This window comes from Desmodus rotundus, chromosome 1, assembly GCF_022682495.2.
Source record: "Desmodus rotundus isolate HL8 chromosome 1, HLdesRot8A.1, whole genome shotgun sequence".
Classification (NCBI taxonomy): Eukaryota; Metazoa; Chordata; class Mammalia; order Chiroptera; family Phyllostomidae; genus Desmodus; species Desmodus rotundus.
The window spans coordinates 182793756-182821199 of record NC_071387.1 but is presented as its reverse complement, the minus strand read 5'-3'; the positions used below and the strand labels follow the sequence as shown (position 1 = coordinate 182821199).

Genomic DNA, 27444 nt, shown 5'->3' with positions numbered 1-27444 from the left:
CTTGATAGCGGTTGGCTTAATTTTTCCCATGCTGTGTACAAGTGTTCCTGAGGGAGGCGCTCACGGGAGCAGTGTGCAGGCACTTTCATAACGGTTATGGAAACCACTACTTCCTGATCCTCACATCGTCCTTTCCCCAAGAAGAGATATGATGAAATTGCCTTTCCGTACAGTTAAACTCTAGATACCACAACACTTTTCCCTCAGAGGTCTGAGCCACCAAAAGCAGAGTTTTGCACAATTGAGGTCAAAAGTTCTAAAAGGGTTGGGTGGCCTCAGTGGCCAGCAATGTCCTTGTCACTCCTCAGGGGTGAAGCCATCAGGGGCCACAGGGAGAGACTGGACTTTAGTGTTCGATAGACTTGGTACAACTGTGGCTTCACATTTTCTAGTTGCGGGGTGTAGGGGGAATGATTTCACCTCTCGAAGCCCCCATCAGCTCGTGGGCAGAGTGGGGGGGCGGCCCCAAAGCATGAGGAACTGGTGTGGGAATCAGCGAGCCCCCGCAGTTGGTCTGAGTACCGCAGTGCAGGGGCTGTGATGGTTGCTTTGAGCAGCTTGCTTCATAGAAGCTGCTGCTTTTCACCTACGCTGGAAATGTTTGTTTTGCAGATAATTTGGAACTTATTCAAGTATTAAGATATTGGCTGTATTTTTAATGAATGGATCCCTTGGAGGAAATGATCCCTCACCTATTGTGATTAAATTTCCCACAGCTTAGCAGTTAATGGGCAGGTGATCTAATTAATTTCAATGTTGATTCCTCTATTGCTGGTTTTATTATCTCAATTCCCTAAAGACACATGACACTAAATTGCTGATAATTTCAAGGCCGAGTAATTCCTAAATATTTATTTATTCTTTTGAAATTTTTTTTCACTGTGTAGATACCTTTTATTTATTTTTGCCAAACAAATAGCAGAAGTTTATTTGGAATGCCTTTGGGTGCATTAAACCATATTTATAATAACATAATAGAAAATATATAAAGTTAGAGTCATAGAAATTTTAAAAAATTACTCTTTCTTCAATTTCGATCACCACAAAAAGACAAGGCATCTCCAAGAAATGACTTCCTCTGAAAGTAACCGCCATAAACGAATGGCAAACTGAATTACTTTCAGTTAAATTAAGGCAGATTCTACTCCCTTCACTTTCTACTACTTTTAAAAAGAAAGACTTGAATGGGACAAGGTTTCAAAAGATCTCACTTTTCATAGACATAAATGTCTCTCGGCCTCTCCACTTTTACAACTTAAAGCCAATCCATGAACGACCATTAGTCATCTTATCAAAAAGAAACATGTTAAAATTAATTGTTTTAGCTATCACATTTCCACCTTTAGTCAGTGTTTCTTGGAAAGCAGAGTGGAGGCTATCTTTAGTAAAAAGGATAACAGGGATGATTTGCAACAGTGCAGACATTTCTAAACAGATGTATTAAAACCACTGCAGTTTATTTATTTATTTTTAGAGAGAGGTGAAGGGAAGGAGGAAGAGGAGGAGAAACATCAATCGGCTGCCTCTCACATGCTCACAATCGGGAACTTGGCCCACAACCCAGGCACGTGCCCTGACCGACGACCCTTCAGTTCACAGGCTGGCACTCAACACACGGAGCCACACCAGTCAGGGCCCACTGCAGTTTTATGGGAACCTGACTTAGGCATTTTTAGGAGTGAGAGCTTCCTGTTATATGGGAGGTTGAGGAGGGCTTTGAGGAGATTCTTACCTTCTACTGGTGGTGCAGAGAATGGGCTGGTGAGAGTGAACTAGTCCTCTTGTTTGCATGATTTGCTCACAGAAGGTTTGTAGTTGCCAGAGATGAAGGTACTTTGACCAGGAGCCACTTTCCGATTTCAGGGAACCGGCAGTTTTCCATTCTAGCCTGCTCTTAGTCACCCATCACCTGGGAAACTTTGAGCAACCCCCGGACCTCTCTGCGCCTGTTTGTAAAACGCAGTGCGTTCTCAAGCTGAACTGAGATCAGACTCACCTGGAGAACTTGGTATCTGAAACACCACGGGCAGTGTGCAGGGCTCCACTGCAGGATGTCCAACCTGGCAGGCCTGGGTCCGGCCCTGAGCATCTGCATTTCTAACAACCTCCCAGGTGATGCTGATGCTGCTGGTGAGAGACCACACTTTGAGGGACCCACGCCTGCACAGACCTTTGCAAGGTGGACTCTGACAATCACTTTGATTGTTTTAAATTTACCATTTGTTAAGAGTGGTGATACAGCTTTAGGGAAAAGCAGTTCTTCTTTGAGTTCTTTTCACCAAATTCAGCACATGGTGGGGAGCCCATTTAAGAGCGCTTGGTGAATCCCCCAGCTGTGGGTGTCCACTAAGGGCAGGTGACATAAAGTGCCCCAGGATGGGTGCTATAGGCTATAAGGGAGGAAGACCCAAAAGGTACAGCTGCTGGTCATCGTCACAGTGATTCACAAGGCCAGATGGAAGTCACTGAAACCCTAGGGCATCCTACACCAGATTTTGATTAGAGTGACGAGACACGCACTTATACTCTTCTTTCAATCACCTTTTTGGAGAATTAGGCATATCAAGGCCAAGGCTGAGTTGCAAATACAGAATCAAAAAATCCCTGACTGAGGCAGACAATTGCATAAGTCATGCTGCAGTCCCGCTTTCTCTGGCACCGAAGGCCAGTTATTAGGTTCCATGAACACTCAGCTTGTATTAGAATAACTGTGTGTGAGTGCAGGTCCCCGCAAGGCCGCCCTGTCTGTGCTGCGAGTGTGCTGGCAGGACTGAGCCCCGACCTGCCAGGCGGGCCCGGTCATTAGCTCATTTAACCAGGCCTGATCCCATGAACTACCCACAGAGAAAATACTGCTCAAGGAAACTGATAGATGTCTTCAAAGTCACACAGCTAGTAACACATCAGAGTCAGCAATCAAACCGAGGGCTCAGGCTTCAAGGTCCAGATCCCAGGAATGGGCTGCTTCCTAATAGATTGTGGGTTCCTTTACCCTCATAGGTTTGCCCAGCCAGGCTGGCAAGTGCAGGTTTGCCTTTAAATGTTAGACTACACACCTACGTGCAGAGTATGACTTCTTAAAGTGAAGAAAAAAAACCCAACTTTAGAGTTGAATTTACTACAACCGAATCTGCCGGGTCTTCTGTTGTCAAGGTCCTATGTGTTCCTATGCCACCTTGGACATCAAAGGCAGCTTGTGCGGCTTGGCAGTGTCTTGTGGTTTGTTCAGCTGTTGTGACTGCTAACTTACATAGTCAGTTTCAAATTACTCTAACGCAGCCTGTTTCCGGTAGATCACTCAAGGATTATGGTAGAGTAGACTGGAGTGTGTGGACAGGGGGGTGTTGTTGTTAGCAGAGAATCCTTCAGTATTAAAATATTTTCCCTGATAATGCTCTTCAGAGGTGACCAAATGAAAAGCAGACTCCAAGACACATGGATCAGCAAGTTTGCTTTCTTTCCAGGGAGCTGCATCATCAGTGATCTGCATTACAGAATCCGTCCTGATCTGGATGGTATCTCAATCTTGGCTTCTGGAGAGTGCTTTTTGAAGCAGGGAGAGCAAAGAAAAAACAAACCCCCATTCTGGAGCAAATCAGAGAAAGAAGAAGGGGGTACGTGTTGGGGTGGGCGGGGAGAGAAGACAAGACACTGTAAAGCAAAGTACATAAAACTTTTAATGAATTAACCTTACAAAAGACAATGGCATCAAAACATCAGACGCATTTGGTACAAAACTGGTCCTAGGTTGTGAGAACTAATCTTGGTGACGGGTGATGATGTGCTGCTGGGAGGACACAACAGAGCAAGGTGACAGGGCCACGAGTGCCAGCTGGGGCCCGTGGACAGCCACTGGCAATGAGACACGCAGGTGAACACAGTCAAAGTCCGTGTGGGAGGACAGAATCAACTTAGTCACAAGTACTGTGTGTTTAATATCAGACTAGCGGATGCGGTTGGCGAGCTACCATATTTTCCAGAAAAGAACATGCACCAGAAGATAATATACACCCCCTAGTTTTATTGCCTTAAGAATTTTTGTTTGTTTCACCTCCATCATCCATGTTAGTTCTTTGAATGCTTTTCTCTTCTATATCACACACTCCTTTCCCTCTTCCTTCAGAGTAAGCACAGTGCAAGTGGCAGAGCGATCTCGGCACACCGGATGGTACGCCGCCGGGTCACAGGAACGAGTCTGCAGAGGCGCCAGAGGACAGAACAGCACACACACATCAAAAATGAGGGACAAAAGTTGCAGTCAGAAAGTGCATTGTACCTTCCTAAAAACACAGTCTTCTTGACAAAATGAAGACGACTCTTCAGGAAGCCAAGTTGCTCTGGGAAAGGGACCTTGACATTTCTGTGTTCACAAAGTATGTCTTCAGGTCCCCCTTTCCCTTCACGTTGATTATTCCCCGACACGTGCACGTGTACCCCAGGGTCTGCAGAACGAGGCTCGTCTCCTCCGTGACCTAGAAACACATGGACACACGGAAAACTGTTTAGCCAGGATAGTAACCCTTTTGTAAAAGGCAAAAGATTTATATGATCTGAAGAGAAGCCAGAGTATAGGATATTGACCCTTTTGAAAGTTCCTTTGCCTGCAAGAACCAAAAACAAAGAAATGTTTGTGTTCTTTGATCCATTAATTCCATGCCTAAGAAATCAGTAGAAGAGAGATTAACCCAAGAGGAGAAAAAACTAAAGACAATGTTTAATTTAGTGGTGTGATAGTGACAAACCGGAAACACCTGAAATTCAAGCAGTCTCCAGGGTTAAGTACACTTTGATGCAATCGTGACCAATATCATGGATGAGATGATGGAATCATGTTGATCAATCTTACCCCCTCCAAAAAATTGAGCCTGGAACCTGCTCTGATTTCCACCATGGGAAGATCAAGTACGCACATGTAAGAGACCTGAAAACAAGAGCAAATCCAAATATGCTGGACTGGTGGGACGTTAGATGATGTTCACCAGTTGTCATGAATGTCGTTTCAGGAAATAATAAATGTTGAAAATAGATTTTAATGAAACTGAGAGGAGCCGCCCTGAGGAGCTGCACCGGCAGCTCCTGCAAATGGTCACGAGTGTTGCCATGAGTGTCTGGTTTATGCACGTGAATACAATGACCTGAAACTAAAGACGCTAGGAGTATGCACTGGCCTTAGCATGGGCACGACACGGATTCAGGCCTTGAGAGTTTCCCCATTTCCCTGACTGACAGGAGACACTAAAAGGAGTGAGCCCCTCCCTTGCAGCTTGTCAAAGTGACAAGACGAGCTGCCAGTCTTGCTCAGGTCCTGCTGGGTCAGAGGGCAGCGATACCTGCTGGGTAGAAATACTTCTCTCTGCACAGGGCCATGCACTGTCTCAGCTTGGGGCTGTCTTGTGCTCCCGTGGGGGCCTACATCTGGGGAAGGAGACCTAGGCCTGCCTGGGTTTGGCTGCTGGAGCGTTGTCCTGCAAATGACACTTTCTTGAGCAGAGAATGGCTGATATGCACAGCCTTGACTAAGAATGAGATTGCAGCTTCTGTGAGGGAAGACCCACCCACCTGTGGGGAACATAGTTCCCCACCCAGGCCCTCCAGGACATGGCTGGGTTTTGAGTAGAGAGGGAGGGAGCTGTTTTCTCGGAAACCCCTGGTAACGCTGCCGTGGCTTTGGAACTGTGTAGAAAAGCAAAGGAGGAGGAGGGATTTCCCCCCACTGTATTGGAAGCAAAGGACTTGACACCTGTGGGGCTCCAGCCACCTCGGCACAGCATGTGGGTGACACACTCATGCACAGGCAGGCTTGAGGACAACACAGCAATGCTATTATACCACTTTGTCTGTAGCAGGGACACTGTTGGGGAAGGAGCAGTGGTGGGGACAGCAGTGGCAGCAATGAGCCAGCCTCGTTGGGCTTGGAGAGGCCTTGGGGCAGACTGCCCTAGGGCGGAGGCAGAAGTACATGAAAACCACAGGAGAGTTGTGTTTGCAAGGCGTCAGGGCAGCATGGGGCCTTCCAGAAGAAAGGCTGAAGTGCCCCTGCAAAGATCTCCAGGGCAGGCTGGGGGAAAGAGTTAGATGCACCATCCTGTCTTACCACAACGTGACCCAGAAGCAGCTTCCAGCTCAGGGGCAACATGTGGGTCCTTGGGACCCTACAATAGAGCAGTAAAGAAAGGGGAAACAGACGCCCATGCCAAGTCTCTGGGGAGGACAGGGATAGCTTGGGGATGAAGCCAGCAGCACAGAAAAGACTTTGGATTCTGAATAACAACCAAAAGAACAGGTACGTAGGCAAGAAACTCAGATGACAAATATATTCTCATGATCAGAATTCTCAAGGGCAATTAGAATTAGGGAATCCCATGGGCATTTGACTTCTGACCTTCTGCACAGAGAACAAACCCATGTCCTGCAGCCCTAGAGGTTAATTTTGGAGTTGACATATTTATTGGCTCTTTGTATCACCAGCAGCATTCTCAAGCTGTCCCACTGGGACCTGTAGCACCAACCACAAACTATGGTGATGTAGGGAGGAGGGAGCTGTCTACCTCATGACCACCAGCCGTGATTCCCCCGTGTCTAGGGGAAGCCCGGCTGGGTGCCAGTGGGCTGACACACTGTTTGGGCTTCCAGTCTGGAAAGCATGGTGGGAGTTCACGCTCTTTAATAAAAACAATCTGTTCCTGAGGCCCAGGAGAAGCTTTTAATGGTCTCTGCATCAATTTTTATTTTTCCTGGCATCTTACTACTTTTTTCCCCCCACATAAATGGAAATAAGAAGCTACTGGAGGTAGATTAAGCCACACCCTCAGAAGAAGGAAACCCCTCAGACGCAGACCTGCCAGCTGTTGGCTGGAGTGACCACACAAGGGCCTGAGGAAGCCTCTCTTCTTTTCTCCCTGGGGCTCGGGGTGGCTGCTCTGCACTAAATCACATGCAGTTTGATGACACCTGATATCCTCTTAGACACACACACAAGCACAAACTCATTTAAACGTTAACCTGCAGGGGATTTGTGACCTCCAAGAGGAAGCGCTCTCCCTGACCAGCTTCTCTTAAATGGCTTTTGATACTTATCCCAAGTGTTTGAAAACTGACCACTTGGAGAGTTGTGAAACATTAAAATGATCATCCTTCTTCTGAATGTTCTAGGTGTGTGGTGGGGACATAGGTTAGCCTACAGGCGGGAAGGCGTACCTTTGGCAGGAGCATGCCTCTCTCCTCAGACCGAAGCCCCTTGGTGGCACAGGACGCCAGAGATTCCCTGGGTATTGGGAATGGCTAGTGATGAGCGTGCAGAAAGCCCTAGAGATTGTGGTGCCCTCAGGGCATGGGGAGATTAGGCTGCTGAGGTCGCAGGCCATTCCTGTTGAGGGTGGGCAACTGGGCTGTCTCCACCATCAGTGACCCTACTACAGATGGCTGTGAGAGGAGCCCTATTTGGCCAATTTGTCTGGGAAGGCCAGGATATTTCCTCTCTTCCCCCATCGCTGTTTTTCTTCTCTCTCCCTTCTCTTTCTTGAATGTTGCTTACTTTTCAACACCTGTTGGCTAATAATCTGGCTGGAAGAAGGTGGACACTTAGAAGTCGTGTTTGTGCCATTCCATATAGAAATTAAAGATACACTTTTAGAAAAGGCCACAGCAATAAAATCGTCCTGGACGAATGAGGGGGAGCAGCATGACAGGCCTGTGGGTGAGCAGAGGTTTGTGACGAGCCCACTGCTGGTGATCCTGGAGCTGGTGGTCTTCTACAGAGATTTATCAAGGCTCTAGGTCTGCTGCAATTTTAAGAAGCAAGGTTATTTGAGGACCTTGGGCAAGCCAAGGCACACAGAACTGAGCCTCATACAATTCTCTGAGGAGGATTAAGAACTGATGAAGCCTCTTATTTGTGTCTGGTGATTTTCACACAAACTTGTCATTTGGCAGGAATTTATCTAGCTGAAGACAACATAGCTGGGTGCGGTGCGGAACTGCTGCTTTTTGAGGGCAAGGCAGATACAAAGTTCAGCACAGATGCGCACGCACACACGTCCTTGTCACTGGGAGAAGTTAGCCCCTCGATTGTTCTCCATGTCTGGCCAGGTGCCCAAACAGTGCATGCACTCACCATTTTTCATTGGTCATCTTCCCTTTCTCTCCCTTGGGTGGCTTCCAGACCTTTCCAGTCATTTCTAGATCTCCAAATCCCATCCTAGTCCAATTCAGCACCAACATGTCATATCACCCTCAATTCCGTCTCTCTCCCCTGGTGACCCCTACCTTCCTCCTCCCACTTCAGCCCCCAGGGAAAGGAAGGCTGGGGGTTAGGTCAGGTTTTGCTTACAGAGCCCTTCTCCCTAGCAGAGCCCTTTCCAATGTGTTCGGTGGGGAGAAGGAAGAGGAGAGAAGGACTCTAGTCCCGAACCGCCCACTTGGGCCATCCTACTGTGCAGTGGTTGCTGCAATCACTTACTTTCACAACTGCCACGACCTTCACACCATTACAATTTTTATTGTTGTGAACAGTTAATGCAGAAACAAACATTTCCCCAGTAAAAAGATGTAAGTAAATTTCAAGTTTATTTTCAAGGGGTTTTTTTCAAGTTTCAAATAAGTTTCAAGGTTCTTTCCTTTGTTTTAATATTTATTATATAATATACTTATTATATAGTATATGTATAATAATTATTACTATCATATTATTCATGGCCCCCTAGCAGACAGACTTGGCCCACGATGACGGTGCAGACTTAGCTACCTGTATTTTGTCCAGGACTCCAGTGCTGTCCATCCTACTGGCCACATTCACAGTGTTGCCCCAGATGTCATACTGCGGCTTCTGAGCTCCAATGACACCAGCTATCACAGGTCCGTGGTTCATGCCTGGGACACACCAGAGCTGCGTTAACACTCACAGCACAGTAACTGTCTTAAACACAGAAGCTTTACAGCGCCCTCCCGACTCTTCTTTGTTAAACACACCATCACTCCACATAACTCTAAAGCAAAGAAAAATAATTCCTCTAATGTCACATCTCAAAGCTATTAAAATATTTATGTTTGCATTTTCCCCCTCTGGACCTTGATTTATGCTTATATGTCCATTTATTGTTATTCCATAATAGCATAAAATTGGTTATGCTTTACAAAACTAAGCATTTTGATATGATTGTTTTCTATGTTGCTATACAGTCTTCGGCAAGAGATAATAATTACATTCTTTTCCAATAGTTTTGTACTTAATTCTGAAATACACACATTTTTATTTTAATGAGCTGCACCGGGTGCACATCCTACATCCACTGGCCACGGTGCTGCTGCTGTTGGACGGGGGGGTTTGCTCCAGTGTTTACTGGAACCACCACCGCTCCACTGCATTTTCTGTTCACCGTGCTTGTCACACATCAACTTCTACTTCTCACTACAGCCTGCAGGGCGGGTTCTGTCACCATCACGCCCGATGAGGAAGCGAGGGAATGGTGCCATCAGACGGGCAGTAGGTAGCAGAGGCCGAGCACAAACCCAAGCAGTTGGCTTCACAGCCCCTGCACAGAAAAACTCTGCTTTTCTATCTCTGCTACAAGTTTTTCATGCATATGGCTTCTGCCTACCTTTAGGGTTGTTGTTCTTTGATGACACCCCACCAGAGAGTTTATCAGATTACAGGGGAACCTGTTTGTGCTTTTGATTCTCAAATCACCTTCCAAAGACAAGATGGTAGGACCGAGAGGACTGAAGGAACTCCCCAAAAGCCTCATGTTTGGAGGGGACCCCAGGGCACATGCTCACCTGTAGTGAGCAAAGTGACACACAGACAGCGTCCACACAAGCTCTGGAAGCTCCGTCAGGTTTTGCTGATTGGGATTTTGGCTCTCGTGAAGCTGGGCTTTACAGCTCTGCACCCATCAGAGAGAGGAAAATGCAACCTCTGGGGCCTAAGCCTCCCCACAAACTGAGAGTCTCCAAAAATCACTGGGGAAATTCATGAGTCATCTCCTGTTCAGTCCTGCTGGCCAAATGCTTGCCAAGGCATGATGATTGATTTCTTGGATTTCTGGGGTTCATGGGCATTATCCATTATAATAAATATACTATATGCATATATATGCATTTATATATACATATATGTATATATGTATTAGGCATATGAGGTCTGTCCAGAAGATGTCCAAGCATTGTTAGTATAACAAGAATGGTTTGCATGGCATTGATGTAACCTGGCAGCCAAGGAGAGTGGACTGGAATGCACATGCGTGAGATGACTTCACTGTACTAGTCAGTAGGGGTGCCAGATGCCGTTGAGTGAGCATGTGTACTGTGTGGCTGTCGCATTCAAAATGTGTGAGCAAGTGGAGCAATGAGTCTGCATCAAATTTTGTGTTACACTTGCACATTCCTCCACAGAAATTATTTGGATGATTCAGAAGGCTGCACGTATGGGCAACTGGGGATTAGAAGCTTCATCACCTGACAATGTGCTTACTCATGCATCATGTCTTGTGTAGAGGTTTTTGGTGAAATATAAAGTTACCCAGGTAACTCAGCCCCGCTACAGCCCAGATTTGTTACCCTGCGACTTCTAGCTTTTCCCAAACTAAAGTCACCTTTGAGAGGGCAGAGATTTCAGACCGTTGATGAGATCCAGAAAAATATTACAGGGCAGCTGATGGAGACTGGTAGAACTGTGCGAGGTCCCAAGATGTCTACTTTGAAGGTAACTGAGGGGTCATTGTGCTATGTACAATATTTCTGGTATCTTGTATTTTTTTCAGTAAATGTCTCTATTTTTCATATTACATGGCTGGCTGGGTACCTTCTGGATAAATGCAAATAAATGTGTGTGTGCCAATAAGTATATATTACTTCCCCAGATAATTAGGCACCCCGGGCCACCATGAAGGTGATGGTTGCTATGAGTGCCCCCTCTAAGTTAGTAATTGCAATTATAAAACCATGCTTATTATATGAATACCCCTGAAGTCAGGGTGTGCTTTGACACCAGATGGAATATGGAGATGGCATCTGCCATCAGCAGCTGAAGCTTCCAAAGTCTGATCAACTCTCTAGTTACGGAGAGGCCAAGCAAACCCTTCCCCACCCCAAGTGCACCAGCTAGGATGTGTCCTTGTGCCAAGAATTCAGTTTAAACACACAGACACACAGTTGTTATAGGAGGGGTGGGGAGGCGGGACATAGACATACAAATAGAGACACTGAGTTGATTGATCATTTCCCCTACATTTCCTCCTGGATTCAGGACCTTCACCTTACAGCAGGTGCCAAATGTATTAATAATGAGGGTGTTTCTGAGACATCTCACTTCCCACTGCTGACTGCTTAGTGATATATAATAGCTTGTTAGAGATCTTAGGCAAAGCTTCCTCTTTGCAGTGGGAAGGTAGGCAGGAAACATACTACAAACAGTGTTCCATCCAATCTTTGAAGGTTCACAGCAGGTAAAAAAGAAATTCTCCTTTGCTTTTGTGGAGTACTCAATAAAACTCTTGCCTCTACTTTAGACATCACTCCAGTTCTGTTGCAAGGGTCAGAGTGCCCAGGCATCAGCTGCTGGCTGCTGAGTTGTGATCTCAGCCTCCTCTGCCACCGGCTTTTCTTTTGGCTGGTCTGAGTCCTGCTGGGCCAGTGGCTTGGCATCAGGGGAGAGAGCCTGGGTGGATTATTGTTGGCAACGGGGTGATCTACCGTATTTTTGGACTATAAGACGCACCCCCCAAATTTAGGAGGAAAATGGGGATGCATCTTATAGTCTGAATGTAGCTTACCTGGCTCGCTATAGGATTTCTACTTTAAAGGATGTTATTAAATATTTTACCACATTTTTTTGCTTCACAATTTTTTCCCCTATTTTCCTCCTCTAAAACCTAGGTGCATCTTATGGTCCAAAAAATAGGGTACTTATGTGCAAGTATGTGCTCAGTTTGTGGTTCCCATTAGCTGACTGTTTCTGCAGCCTAACATGTACAGAAAAGAACATCAGGAGCAAATTTGGCTCTTATTATTTGTGTCATCATTTTCTAGGGGGCAATATTACTCTTCTAATGGCACTGTGCTTGGGGGTGGAACAAGGAAGCTGTCCCTGGGAGAGGCCAAGGATTTGGGGAAAGGCAGACTTAAAGCCCAAGGGAAAAACTGAGATTAGGCTTCCTTAGAAATCTGAAAGAGCTAGCATGTGGGCTGAATGTATGATCAGTTACTCAATAATTAGTGTGAAATAAGCACTCAGTAAATACGTACCAAAGGAGGTCCATCCATTGCTCACAGGAATTCAGAAAACACTGCTAAGATCCAGACCAAGGACACTGCGCTTTGATGTAGCACAGATGACTAGCAAATAATTGCCCTTGTCCCCCCTTGCAGTGAAGGTGCATATGTGTTTGACAATAGAGGGGTCATTCCACAATGCAATCAATTTCTTTCTTCCTTTTTTCTTTTCTTTTTTTAAGGAGGGTAATATGAAAGTTTAAAAAGCCCATTTTCCAAGCTGTCAAAACAATAAAGAATCTCCAGAGTCAAAAACACACCATAAGTTGGATGTGGTCAGCAGGGTGATGTGGCTGCCCTTCTCACCTCTGCATGTGGCAGAGCCTGGACAAAGGTCCACCATGCATGGAGGTGAGAAATTTGTCCAGATGCTGACAATAGGACATACAGAGAGGAGAGTCCCAATTTCTTAAGAAATGTATAAATATTTCTGGGTTGAAAATTTGAGAATATATGCAGAGCAAAGGAAGAAATAACTATAAATACCAGGATTTTTTAAATAGCTGAAATCTGTGCAAAAGAAATGAATAGCCATTCACATGGACTGTGTTTAAAGGTCTAGTCTGATGTGGACTTGCTTTCAGAAGCAGCAAAATGCGTTGCCAAGAAAAACATACAATGGTGAAAGAAGCTCAGACAAATCCCGGATGGCTGGAAGTAATGCAGACCTCACAAGGCAGCTGTGTGTTGACCTCAGGCCCGAAAACACGTTGTTTTGGGATAAACAGTTGCAAAAGGCAAGTAATCATGGGATATACTAAAGAATCAACTTAAAGTAAGAACATAACTTATTAGAAGCTTTTTAAAAATTTTAAAGAAAGGTGGACTTTTCTCTTAAATCTGAACGTTCAGTCTGAAAAGCTAGAGCTATGGACACGTGTGTTGTTCTTGCAGGTTGTGACTCCAGGAGTGTGTGACTATTCCGACAACCCTAAGATGCACTTCACATTTTTAAAAAAATGTTTGTACCACACTCTGAAGTCTGGATGCATCCCCTAGCTTAAGGCGGTCCTAGTTTTATAGGCAGCTGTCTATGAAATCATGAAGTGGCTTACAGTCGCTGGCTGAGCCCAGCCGGTGGCTTCCATGGGCTCCTCAGGGTGGCTAAGGCCGTGCATGTTGTGGCTTGTCCCTGGCTGGAGGGAAGGGGACAGTGCGTCTGAAATCCAGCTCATAGTGCAGTTGCTGAACCTGGGTCCAACCAAAGTGAGTTTTTTTTGTTCTAATTTGTGCCAAAGTTCTGAGAAATTCATATCTTCCCTGAGTACCTTTCACCTGCCATTCAGTCCTGAAAGACACATTTGTCATTGCCCTACTTCAACACAAAGATTATCAACATTTCCTGGGAATTTACTCCTGACTCCACGCCTTCTCCACCACTGAAAGCCAGGTCTCAGCACAACGTACCCACTCGCAGCTTGAAGTCATTGAAGGAGTGCTTGTTGATGGCGTCCAGTTTAGCCACCAGCGCAAAAGCGAACTCCACCATGGTGCCGATGTGCATGTACTGCCTCTCGGGCTCCTGGGGGAAAAGGAACACAGGAAGACGGGGTTAGGGATGCACAAGCTGGGGTGTATCCCCTCTAGTCACAGACCTGGGCTCCACTCAGACAGCAACACGTACAAATGATGGCTCCGCCACACTGCAGACACTGGCGAGACTTCAATTTCATCTCAAGGAAGCATTATGTCTCCATTCATTTTTGTGGCCACCAGGAGACATGAAACACTAGAAGACACTGAGTAGGGCCTGCCTTGTTTTAACCCAGGCATTGCCAACAGAAGGCACCTTTAGGGAGGGGCTGGCTCCTGGCTCCCCATTTGCCCCTCACACCCAGTCATCCCCCTCATCTGCTGGGCTCCAGCACAGGGATGCTGACATGTAGGAACTGCCGCTTCCTTGCCCCCTGGTTTTCTGTTGGGTGGGCCAGGGGAGAATAGAGGATGGGCAGAAAGAGAGAGGTCAAGGGATTCATTCCTCCTCTTCCTCACTCCACACCTGCTACAGTTCTCCCTGGGTCTGCAAACACCACTTCCTTCTTTTGTCCTTCTCGGGGAGTGGGTGTTTGGGGCTGAAATGTGTGCCCCCACCAAACTCAGATGTTGAAGTCATAAACCCTTAGTTCCCCGAATGGCACTGTATTTAGAGACGGGCTCTTTAGAGGTAATTATGAGCAAATTAGGTCATTAGTATGACAAACCCAGTATGACAGGTGTCCTTATAAGAAGAGGAGATTAGAACATAAACTCCCAGAAAGACCATGTGAGCACACAGGGAGAAGACGGCCATCTACAAGTCAAGGAGAAAGACCTCAGAAAAAACCAATCCTGCCGACACCCTGATCTCGGACTTCTGGTCTCCAGACTAAGAAAAGAAATTTCTGCTGTTTAAGTCCCCCATTCTGTGTTGCTTTGCTATGGTAGCCCAAGCAAACTAGTACAAGGGGGAGCAGTTTTCTGCCTCTACTTGTCCCTGGGTGGTTTATTATTCTTTGAGGAATACAGAGTTATCACAGGTATAAAGCTGAAAAAGGAGGAAAGTCGGAAGTTTCCAATGGGGACAGGTAGAAATATCAATTTCTATTTACTTTCAGTTTATGTTTATTTTTCCTGTTACTAGTTTATATTTACCATTCATTTGTAACACCTATTATATTTATATTTAATTTTGAAGTTCATCTTTTTAAATTTTCTATTTTTTAAATGGGTTACATTTAAAAAATAGATTATTAATATATGTACATAGCTCATAAAGTGTTTTACTTTACCTGTCCTCTAGGTTCCCACTCCCCTGGTAGTTAACAGTTGGGTGCCTGGTAAAATGCAGTCCCAATGCTGGGACAGGCTTATGGGACAGACATCCATCTTAGCCCTGAAGTCAAAGTGGCCTTTCTCTCGTCTGTCTCCTTCAGTCGTCTGTGAACCCCACAAGGGAAGAGAGGATCTTCTAGAAGTCTGTGTCTGCACAACATGGTACAGTGTCTGGCTCACAAACACCCCGTACACGCTTATTGAGTGGCTACACATAGGTGGACTGTCGGGCAGCAGAGCAAATGTCTAGGAGGATCAGAGAGAACTGTGAAGCTTTGGTCGGAGATCAAAGGCAGCTAATGCTCATCTGGGGAGCCTATGCCCAGGAGGGGTCATTCATGTGTCCACTGGAGCGGGTGAGGGCTCCAAGAGAAGAAAAGGAAATGGAATATTATTGGGGTAGACTGGGGAGTGCCCACAGTTGGGACGCGTCAGTAAGGGACACTGGAAATGCCTGAGAGAAGAGCAGCAAAAATGGAACACCAGGCATGGAGGGTGTCACCTCGTGACTCCTGGGATGAGTGTTTAATCTCAGGACACTCAAAGAGGAGGCACCTGGTGACCCTGGGGGAGCATTCTCTATGGGGAGGGGGGCAAATCCAACTCTAAGGGTTCTGGTAGGGATGAGTGAGAAGAAAACCAGGGACAATTAACATAACTTGCTTATTCAGGATGACAGGCTGATGGACAAAACCACGGCAGCAGCTAATGAAAGAGGAAAATGACAAGAGGATTATCCATTGAATCCACAAACTCTTTTAATGACGTGAGCGAAAAGGGAGAAGATTAAGGCAGGGTTTCCCAACCATGGCACTGCTGACACTCATGAGGGACAGTTCTTTGTTATAGGGACTCTTCCTTGCTTCCTAGGATGCTCAGCAGCATCCCTGGCCTCCACCCTCTAGACACCAGTACACCCCTCCAGTTGTGACAACCACAAGGTCTCTAGACATTGCCAACTGTCCCCTGGGGGGCAAAATTGCTCCCAGCTGAGACTACTGCACTAAATAAAATAAATCTGAACAGAGAAGCGGAACTAAATTTCTGGTTCAGAAAGATTTCTTCTTTTCTTCTGGTGAATTGTCTTTTTATCTACATCTATAAAAAGACAAATGAAGTCCTGCTGTTGCCACAAATCCACAACTTAAAATTGGGGAAGAAAAACCAAACGATTTAAAAAAATTGGAACTATGAAACAGACTGCCAGCTAACTTTGGTGGAAATGCAAAATCATTTCTTAAGAACAGTTTCCATCAGGGCTTTTTAATATTTCTTGTCTCATGACTTACAAGATGATTTGGAGGTTTATGAAGTCAACTGGAAAACCTCTTGCTCCTTTAATGGAGGACAAACTATTAAATCAACAGGCAAAGTCCTGTGCAGTAGAAATCACCACCATCCTAGCAAGGAGAACTGACTGGCCTCTGAGAAGGGGTTTGCTTTGTCTCAGACCAAGGCCTAGCTGAACAGCCTCACTCCCCGGTAAATTATCGCCAATCTGTTTTCCTGCAGTGGGACCTACAATGGAGGTGTGACTCGACCTCAGTAATAAATGCAGAGATGGAGTTCTAGGAGTGAGGTTTAAATCCAATGTCAATAACTCATTTGGGCTTAGTAAGCCCTAGAAAAAATTATGCTCAGTCTCTGGAAGAGTCAGTTTGTTTCAAAAAGTCCCTGTAATTGAGCTTTTGATAAATATTTGATGGCAGTATGAAGCTGCCCTTTCTCCCATGATCCAACTAATTTGTTAGATAGCTCCAAATATTTAATGACTTCCGGGCACACAGTGAGACAACACATTTGTTTTCATGGAGCACATTTTGTGAGCTGTTTTGGAAGTCGCACCAGCAAGAAAAACTGCTGAAGGTAAATGCGTGCGTACTGAGGTTATTTTATGATTCAAGGACTGCTTGGTAAAAACCGAGGTGATGTATCAGGATAAAATTCACATGTGCCTCCTCTCCCGTCCTCTCTCCTCTTTCCTTCTCCCCTTCTTCCATCCATTAACTATTCACTGAGCACCGCTATGTTAGCATCTGTCTGACTTTGAAGATTCAGGACTTCTGTCTAAGGAGCGTGCTGTTCTCCGCCTGGGGCTCCTAGGGGCGATCTGATCAGACCTTGCAGTTCTCCCAGTGGAGCTAATGACCACAGCACAGCACCAACATCAGCCCCACCTGGTGGCTCTGGGCACCTGCGATTCAGCCACCTGTCAGAGAACAGGACCAGACTCACAACTTCCCAGTGTCTATTAAAATCCAGAGCTCACTATAGACCCAGAGTCATCGTCATGAGAGCCTCTGTCACCCCTGGGGTCGGGGCCCGGTGCAGCATCCAGCTCCAGCTTGACTTGGCCTGGTTTTCATGTCTGCTAATGAATGGCTGGTTTGGTCTCACCTTATGACCACTGCAACACTGTGACTGAGTTGCCTGCTGGACATTGCAGAACACTTAATAGCAACAGTGGACGCACACGTGTGTGTTGTATGTATGGAGGTAGGTATGCATGCATGTATGCAGGTATGTATTTGATCCCCACCATGACGCCCCTGAAGGAGTTCCTGTCTTTATCCCATTGTGCAGACGGGAAAGGAGAACCCGGAGAGGTCCACGACTTGTGTAAGGGGCACAGCCAGGCTCTGCAGCCAGACAACCTGACTCCAGGGTCCTCAGTCGAAACACCTTTGTCTCCCTGGGGAGGCATCTAGAACATGGGCAGGCCTTTCTGTTTGCATTTTATGTAGCTTTCTCATTTTTCCCATCTTATCTTTCCTTTCACTCTAGTCTATTAATTTCAAAATATTTTTCCATTGTTTCCCCTTTTTGTAAGCTTTGTGAGGGAGAGATTTAAATGAAATATGCAGGAACATGTAGACAATAGGTAGGCAGGTTTTCTGCATATTCTTGCTGGTAAATGGTGACGGGTGGGTAGGGCGATGGGTCTAATAGGCCGCCAGCTGATGGAGAACTATAATCAAGAATTGTCGGCTGATGGCTCTGGAACTAGCCCCCACTCATGTGGATGACTGAAATTCTACTTGATGTCTCAGTGCAAAATCAAACCTACATATCTGAAACTTACATTATTTAATTTCCCACAAGACAGCTTTTATCCTTGACTCTTCTACTTACACTAATGGTGTCCTTAATTTCAAATCCCTGAATTGGAAACCTGAGATTCAGATGCCTGGCCTTCCTTTTTGCTCTCTCCCTCCCAGTCTCCCAGTGTCTAGGTCCACCTCCCACAGACACATCTTCTCCCATTCACCTCTCCTTTAGTTTCCTAGAAGCATTGTCTATATTCTGACCACTACTCGTCTGAAAGTTGGGAGTTTGGTAAATAATTGCCAGCACTTTTGAGTCACACAAAGTTGGCTTCAGCTCCGGGTTCTACAGTCATTAGTTGTGTGGCCTTCACTGAGTCACTGAACTTCTCTGGGACTCAGTTTCCTCATCTGTGAAACTACCTATATCATAATGTTGTGGTTAAGATGCAGCCAATTATTATAGGCCACACATTCAGCCTGTATCCTTGGGGCTCAGGATTTATTTAGTTTCCTTCACGATAGTTTAAAAAGTACATCACTCTGCTTGACATGAACAGCATCTGTCAGAGGAAATTGTCTTATGTGCTAGGTTAATCCTTTCCGCACATTGAGCACCCCACACAGATACATGGCTCTGACAATGACCTTAGTGTCTGACATTTTAAGTGTCGTTGAGATTCTCAGTAGGAAAGAGCAGTGGTTTATTTTCTTTCAGTTTGCAGTTTCCTATTAGTAGCTTGAAAGTAGGAGGAAATTTCTCTCTATTTATGAGACATCATAATAGCTTTGCATTTGTACAAAAATATGCAGCATTGGGATACTGCCTTTCATTTCAGCAGAGATCAAAACTATTTTCTACTTTGTCCAGTAAAGGGAACTGTGATTATTAGTTTCAGTGTATTAGCTTCTATGAAGCTGGAAGGAGAATAGATCAGAATGGCTCCTCACTTCTTCCATGGCCCATTTAGCAGAATCTCTCTGATATGGTTTGAATGTTGGTGTTCTCCCACGTTCACAAGTGGAAGCGTGACGACGGTGTTAGGAGGTGGGGCCTTGGGGAGATGATCAGGTCATGGGGGTGGAGCCCTCACTGGTGGGATTAGTGTCCTTATCGGAAGAGACAGGAGGGAGCTTGCCTCCCCTTTCTCTGCTTTCCACCCTGAGGACAGAGCAAGGAGGTAGCTGTCGGCAAACCAGGAAGACAGTCCTCACCTGACACCAGATCTGCTGGTGCTTTGATCTTGGTATTCCCAACCTCCAGAACTATGAGAAAGAACTGTTTTTCGTTTGTGACTGAGTCTAAAATATTTTTGTTATAGCAGCCTGAGCAGACTAAGGCACCTCTAATGTTCCCAGACACACTCAGCACTGGAATTACTGTTTGCACAAGTGGCTTTCCCAGAAGCAATGCAGTTACAGAGGGGCAGTCATCGGCAAGGGCCTGGAATTTACCACAGCAGGGAAAGAAAGTGCCTGCTGGATGACCTGCTAGCTAAATAAAGTCCCAGACAGCTGGGCCAGGCAGCTCCTCACGTGGGTAGAGATGGAGCTGTTAAGCTGAGTCAGTAAATGTTGAAAAGAAAGTGTTTATTGTTTATTACTTTGCAGTAGCCTGGTTTGTTGACACACTGGGTGAGGGAGTATAGGAGGGCCGTGGGTGGGTCACATGGAGCCTGGGATCTGACTTAGGAGATGGAGGGGACAAAATAATGGAAAAAAGCTGTCACACTAGCCATGGTGTTGTCTTATGTATGGGGAGAACCCAGCAAGAACTGGGCAGAGTGGGCGGTAGTACTTTGTAACCACCCTCCCTCAGAGCTCTGGGCTGCTGTCAAATGTTTTAGGATATAGTCAATAAATAAAATAAACTAATAAATTCATTTACAAATAATTTTTAAAAGATGATTTTTAAAATAAAATAAATAACTAAATAATTAAAAAGAGAGCAGTAATAAAAATGCTTTAAAAATTTAACAAGCAGCAAGGCTCATACCTTGACACGAGTAAAAACTCCCTGCTGCTACCTTTTGCTTCTTTGCCTCTTCCCTCCTTTATTTTACTGGCACCACAAGTTACTTTCTTCCAAAGTGTCATTGGCAATGGTCATCACTCTATTTGAAATTCTGAATAAAAGCTAGAGGTATGGCTTATTATATAGCAATAATACAATTGAAGCATGGGTTTGAATGAAAGTTTTCATCTCTGTATAGTACTTTGTTTTGGCTTACTTAAGTTCTTAGTAAAATTTATTTGGGAAAGCTCAAAATCATTTACATAATTGTTAATAACAGAGATAATCCAAATATTTGATTAGGGCATGAAGGATGGACTTCCTCTACAATAGGGCCAGCAAAGGAGATGAGGTTCTGGAGTGGTCGAGTAGGTGAAGTTCCAGAGTGCAACAGTGGGAAGGAAGCAATAGGGAGAGGTGAAGAGTGTGGTAAAATGAGGAGAACATGCCAAGTTTATGGAGTAGCTCTTTCTATGCTCTAGTAGATTACTACTGTCATCAGGAATGAAGGTCAGGCTAAAAATCTACCAATTTTGAGAAGCTGGAAATGAGCATTTTAAAATGAAGTGTCCTTTTTCTAAAACATACTCTTCAAGTCAAGAAAAACATACTTGTAAGCACAAGTGTGCTATCATGGTCTGAAGTCTAAAGGCCATGGCAAGGACCAAGCAGGGGCTGCATGTGTGGGGCTTGGAAGAGAGTGAGGTCCTGACAGTAAAGCAAAGAGTCAACGAGGTGCTAGGACCCCATTTCCCCGACCCTGGAGCGCATCACAGAACATCTGTTGACCAGGTGTACGCTCATGGCACTGTGAGAGAGGGCTTAGAATGCAAGCCCATTCTCAATGTAACATTCACTCTTGACAAATAAAAACAGCAATCAGTCGTTACACACCATGCAACCAACATTTGGTCATGCTGTCTTTAAGCTTAAAATGAAAACATACTGTTTCATTCCAAAAAACACAAGCGAAGCAAAACAAAGGCAGGCATAGAAGCCGTGCTCTGACCAGGAGCTGAGAGCTCCTGTGCCTTGATTCTCCCACTGGATGTGTATGCTGCTACCACAAGGGAAAATGCGGAGGTATCACAAATAAAAGAGAAATTTCAAAAGGCTTTTATCCAGATAACTCGGCCTCTTTTGGGATTTAAGGAAAACACAGTAATCCTTGAGAAACCCAATGTATTTTGCAAATTAAATATCTTTTGTCAAATGAAATATTTGGCTAAACAATAAACAGAAGGTTTTTCATTTATAAAAATTAAGTTGAATATTGTTATAACTAGAGAAACAAGTAGGTGTGTTACAAAATGCAAAAGTGACTTTCATTTCTTATAAAATAACTAATATCCACATTAATATTTATCAAGCGTGTTATTTCCTCCTTTTAGAAGACTTTTACTGAACTTCAAATTTTTTCTAGTATGACCTTACCAAGATTCTAGTTAAATACTCAAAATAAAAATAGCTCATATTGAGTAAAACTCCATGCATGGATACAATACTATACCATATTTCATTTATGTCCAAAACCCCTTATACCTGACCCGTTGGAGGGACAATGGTGTCAACACGAGAAATAGTGTACAAATCACAACTGTATTGTTATTGCTATTAGCATTTTTATTACCACTCCGTCCATGGAGTTTATTGAGCTTTCTGCATATTAATGTAGTCTTCCTAACAGCCTTGTGAAGTGGATGTGATCCTCATTTTACATACGAGAACACTGAAGTTCAGAAAGCTTAGGTATTGCAGTAAGTAACGAGCAGTCTCACCTGAAAGTTAGTCTCTTTCCACTCTACCATGAAGGTGAATAGTTACAGCCACTGGTAAGAAGTCAGGAATCAGCTCAAGGGTAGCTAAGAGGGCAAGTGTTGACGAGGGCAGAAGTGGGGGGACACCTGTGAAAGGACAGCTTTGCGAAGGTAAGGAGGCAGCACTTAAGGAGGTAAGTGAGTGAATGGTGTAGATTCAAACTCCTGGGTGCAGATGTGAACGTGGTGGGCGGGGCTGGTGAAAGAGAGGAGGAGCTGCTGCAGCCTGAGCTCCAGACTCTCAGAGCTGAGCCCCGCACCTGGACTGCCCAGGTCTGTAGGCCCTCTTTGTCACTGCTTATTCTCTCTATGACCTTGAGTAAGCTACTGCCTTGCTGTGCTTCAGCTTCTCCATCTGTAAAATGGACTGGGGAAAGGGTCTCCTAGACTTGTTAAAAGTAAAGCTTCAGGAAGCATTTAGTAAGTGTCCAAAAATGTCAGCGGTAAAAAAAAAAAAGAGAGAGAGAGAGAGGGTTTGAATTGGTAGTAACAGGTCTGTAAAGCAGCGCGAAGGAAGTGAAATATTGTTCTTGTAGTGGGGCCAGGGTGGGCATGCACTCAATCATTCAATAATGAACAGGTGTAATCCCTAAGCCCAAGGCCCCCTGCTGGGAATTTGGGGGAACATCATGTAAAACATGGCACCTGCTGCAATCTGGATGGTGAAAAAAAGCACACACGACTATACAAAAGCTGAAAATGATGTAAGCAGCATCTGGGAGGAGGAAATAAGATCTAGACACCAAGCTCCTCAGGTTAGGCCGTAGGAAAGGCTTCTGGGAAATTTGGAGCCATGGTACTGCTGATGGATGAGATCTGAAAGCAGGATGTGTTCAGTGCATAGCAGAGTCAGCTGGGGAAACCAGCAGAAATGGGAGTGCCTAGCCCCACCCTCAGAGTCACAGTAGGTTTGGGGATTTCCCAGAAACCATGCAGAGCAACCTGCACAGGCGATTCTGATGCAGGTGGTGGGTTTGCCCCATGTGGAAAGGGCACAGAGTGAAAGTGGCGTGGGTCTGCACACAAGCACAATGCATGCTTGAGGGCTGGTGTAGGGAGAGAGAGGGTGGGGTGGGCAGATGGTTGGTGGCTGGAGCCAGATGGCTGGCCCTGTAGGGAGGACAAGAAGAAAATGAGGGTGGTGTGAGAAAGCTGGATGTCCATGGAAAGCTAGTGTGATAGTCAAGCCTGGCTCCATGGTCAGGATGGCAGAGGATGGCTTTGGTGGGGGTCAAATACCCAGAGGGGATAGGTTGAGTCTTAGGTGAGATCTCTGATTGAAAGGAGGGGTTTGGGAAAGAACAAGGACCATGTGTTAAAGAGTGGGACCACAGGCAGGAGTCAGCCACGTAAAAATCCCAGAAGCTGAGAAGAGAACATCTGAGCAAAGGAAATGGGCAGCTCCATCAGAGGCCACAGACAGGACCTGGAGAATGAATGCTCAGAGGCAAAGAGCACCAGGAAGACAGAAGGACATATTAGTGTGGTAAGGACAATGAAGGACGTGCCAAGCCCACAGCTGAAGGCTGAATGGGTCTTCACGTGGTAGCACCTCTGAGGATCTCTGCTTGGAGGTCCTGACAAGGGATGGTAAGTGGCTTTTGGAGAGCTAGGATGCAGAGTGAGTGAGATCGGGTCAAGGGCCCTACCTGGTCCACAACAGGGTATCAGCTGGAGAGACCTCAGAATGAGGCCTGGAATTAGGGTGAGGAGAGTAAGTCACCCACTTTGGGCATAAAACTTAAGGGAGCATCAAAAAGCTCATCCACCATGAGAAATAATTGCTGATGCAATGTTTTTAAAAATCAAAATGAATGCACAAAAATCCAGAATGAACTAAAGTATTGAAATTTTAAATGAAGACAGACAAGGATGTGGACTGACTTGGCCATCCCAAATCATATCTTGAGGTCTTAACACTCTCCCCTCCAGGATCGATCTCTCTCTGCCATGTGAGGACAGAGGAAGAGGGTGGCCATCTATAAGCCAGGAAGAGAGCTCCCACCATGAACTCTGCCTTGCAGGACCTTGATTGGGTTTATTTTACTGCTTGTTTCTTTTACTTTTCCTTGTTACTCAAGTAACACATACCCATTAAAAATAACAATCTGGCATATTTGCCAATGATACATCAGAAAAGGGTTTAACCTCCAAAATATATGAAGAACTCATATGACTCAACAACAGGAAGGCAAACAATCCAATTAAAAAATGGGTAAAAGACCTGAATAGACAATTCTCCAAGGAGGACACACAGAGGGCCCATAGGCATATGAAAGGATGCTCAGCATCACTATCCATCAGAGAGATGCAAATTAAAACCACAATGAGATACCACTTCACACCTTTCAAAACGGCTATCATTAATAAATCAACAAACAGCAAGTGCTGGCGAGGATGTGGAGAAAAGAGGATGTGGAGAAAAGGGAATCCTACGGCACTGTTGGTGGGAATGCAGACTGGTGCAGCCACTCTGGAAAACGATATGGAATTTACACAAAAAACTAAAAATGGACCTGCCTTTTAACCCAGTGATTCCACTTCTGGGAACATATCCAAAGAATCCTGAAACACCAATTCAAAAGAATAAATGCATCCCTATGATCATAGCAGCATTATTTACAATAGCCAATGTTTGGAAACAGCCTAAGTGCCCATCAGTAGATGAGGGGATAAAAAAGCTGTGGTACATTCACACAATGGAATATTATGTGGCAGTAAAAAAGAAGGAATTCTTACTTTTGTGACTGCATGGACAGAAATGGAGATTATTATGCTAAATGAAATGAGCCAGGCAATGACATACAAATACCTTATGATCTCACTTATAACTGGAATCTAAGGAACGAAATAAACTAATGAGCAAAATAGAATTAGAGGCACAGAAACAAGGAACAGACTGACAGCTGTAAGAGGGGAGGAGGGAGGTTGGGACAGACTGAGAGAAGGTGAAGGGATTAGACAAAGAACATATATGCATCAACCATGGACATGTGGGGACTGAGTGTGGGAAAGGGGAGCTGGGGGAGGGGCACAAAGGGGGAAAAATTGGGACAACTGTAATAGCATAAACAATAAAAAATTTCAAAAGAAGAATCTGAAAGCAAACACCTGAGGAGGAGATGAAACAGAATACATATCACCTCATTCACCTGGAAAAATGCTAGTATTAATCTTGAGCTAGACATTTCACACTCTATTCTGTGCCCATGAATGAGAAAAAAGCAAAGAGGACCCTGTCTGGATGTTCCCAGAGGAAGGAGCTCTGCTTTTAGCACATGGCTATCCCTCTCTCACTCCATCCGTGGGATGTGGGTGTGGGAGAGGAAGCTGAGCATATGGGGCTCAGCTCTTCCGGGGGACTCCACCTGCCTTCAGCAAGCTGTGCTCTGATAAGGTCGGTCCTCTGTGCTGCACCCACCACCTCTGTCCCACAGTGGGAGCCCACTGCCCTATGGGGAGATGGGGTCTTGTTTATGGACCCACAAGTTACATAAAGGTATCTACACACACAGAAGCAAAACATAACAAAATGGAAAACCCCCTCAAAAATCCTAGGTGATTGAAGACACTCAATTTTATCCAAATTGCCTTTTCAACCAAATTTCTATCTGGTCAGCTTGGGTTTTGACAGCATGTTTTTAAGCAAAAGATCAGGAATCATCCTATAGTGAGCCACCTCCACATAAATAGCTCTAAAAGTCTACGTTTTGCATATTTATCGGGTCCCAAGCAGCCAGCAGATTGGTTGGATTTTTCTTTCTCTGTCCACCAGAGAAAGTTCAGTGAAGACTCTGGAATTCTCACGTTCTCTCGGAAGACCTCAACCACTGAGATTTGGGTGTGCACACAGAACAGTCTGTGGTCATTGCATGACCGTTTGGTTCCATGGATGACTTGTGGGGGCAGCTGAGGCTCACGTGTGCCCTTGTGCGGCCCACATGTCCGTACCTGGGCGTGCTCCTGGCTGGGCACGGCGCTCAGGCCTGTCGCTGCCATGTATGTGCTGCCGATGGTCTTGATCTTTTCAACTCCGCTGAATTTTGGCTTGGACAGCAGCTGCGAGGCAATGACAATCATTTAGTTATTCCAGCAACTTTCACCCGGTGTGCCACAAGGATTTTTAAAATGTGTAATCCCCGACTGTTCAGTCAGGGGCACTGACCTCTTTTCCCTTAGATTGCCAAATAAAAGAATGACAACACCCAATACAGCGATAGCTTTCTGGTGCGAATGAATCAAAATTATCCCTATTTTTTGTCAGATCAGCAAAAAATGTTTTTTACTGTGCCACAGAATTTTAGTAATTAGTTTATGTGTGCCACAAGATGAAAAAAGTTGAAAACTACTCAGTTACTCAGTTGAGTGCTGACCCAAGGTCAAGCACTTTCTATAGACATTCTCAAATTCTAGTTCACAGTAATAGTTACATGAGATTTTTCACCCACTGCTTATTTATCCTTCAACCTTGGGTTTTGTTGGGAAAGAACACTTTATGAATTTCACAAAGAACATATCCTTGGAAGGAAATGCAGTATAATGATTTACTTCCAATGAACGTGCATTCCCTTCCAAAATCTGCTAGTGAAGGAACCAGGATACATTAAGATGCATGTGATGGTGCTTTCAAATAAGGGACCGAGTGAAGGAAACTCTGGAAGGCTGTGTATCTGCTCTGCAGGACAAAGGGATCGACCAAAGACTGGGACACCTTCCTGACCCTTCCTTGGTACTCCTGTTTCGAAGAAGCTTCCTTCAAGATTACACACCATAGAATTTAAGATAGGGGAGCAAACCCCCACATCACAGATCCAAGAGCCACAAATCCATTCTGGAAGAGCACCGTCACTCACCCACTGGTACAGGGGAACATTTACTTTTCTGAGGGGCAGCTGGAGGAAATATACCACCATTTTTCACTAGGAACTCCGCATAACAGTGGAAATCTCTATTGTCATTACTTTCCCACGAGTCTTGAGTATACCTCATGGTGATGATGATGGTGATAGAGAAATGCACAGGTCCCACAAGTCATTTAGAAGTTGGCCCGAAACTGTCACATTACCTACTTTCAGCACTATATTTCAAAGTTCCGTGAATCACGACAAACTTTTGTTCATGGATGTCAATTTTTCTATATTTTGCTTCAGATTTACAAGAACAGTGTAGCAACCACATTCTTAAAACCAGAGGTGTGTTTGTTCTTATCAGAAAACAAAACATATTATTCTTCATGTAGGCAAGATATTGAAAAATGACATCCATTTTAAATTCTAAAACACATACTTTGTCCCTTCCATAATATATTATCCCAGGTACACATTGCTCTTTCAATAACAAAGCATGTCATCCATGCACAGTTCAAGTTCATATCTGACAGAGACCTTGGAGGATGTACAGACAGACAGGCCAGTAATCTACTATGATAAATAGATTCACTGCATTTTTTATATAAAAATGGATGGGCAAGTATTTTCCTTGATGCTCAAGC

General features: G+C 44.9%; 1 protein-coding gene across 1 annotated transcript in view; it reads right to left on the bottom strand.

Annotated features, from left to right (window-relative positions):
• Positions 1 to 3659: 3659 nt before the first annotated feature.
• ADCY2 (adenylate cyclase 2) overlaps positions 3660 to 27444 on the bottom strand; it is a 344352-nt gene continuing 320567 nt past the window's right edge. Inside the window, exons 22-25 of the mRNA XM_024578430.3 lie at positions 25905 to 26012; positions 13675 to 13789; positions 8744 to 8868; positions 3660 to 4472 (exon numbers count right to left, since the gene is read on the bottom strand). Coding sequence (XP_024434198.3) covers positions 4320 to 4472; positions 8744 to 8868; positions 13675 to 13789; positions 25905 to 26012 — 501 coding nt within the window. The 3' untranslated portion in view covers positions 3660 to 4319. The remainder of the gene's footprint in view (positions 4473 to 8743; positions 8869 to 13674; positions 13790 to 25904; positions 26013 to 27444) is intronic.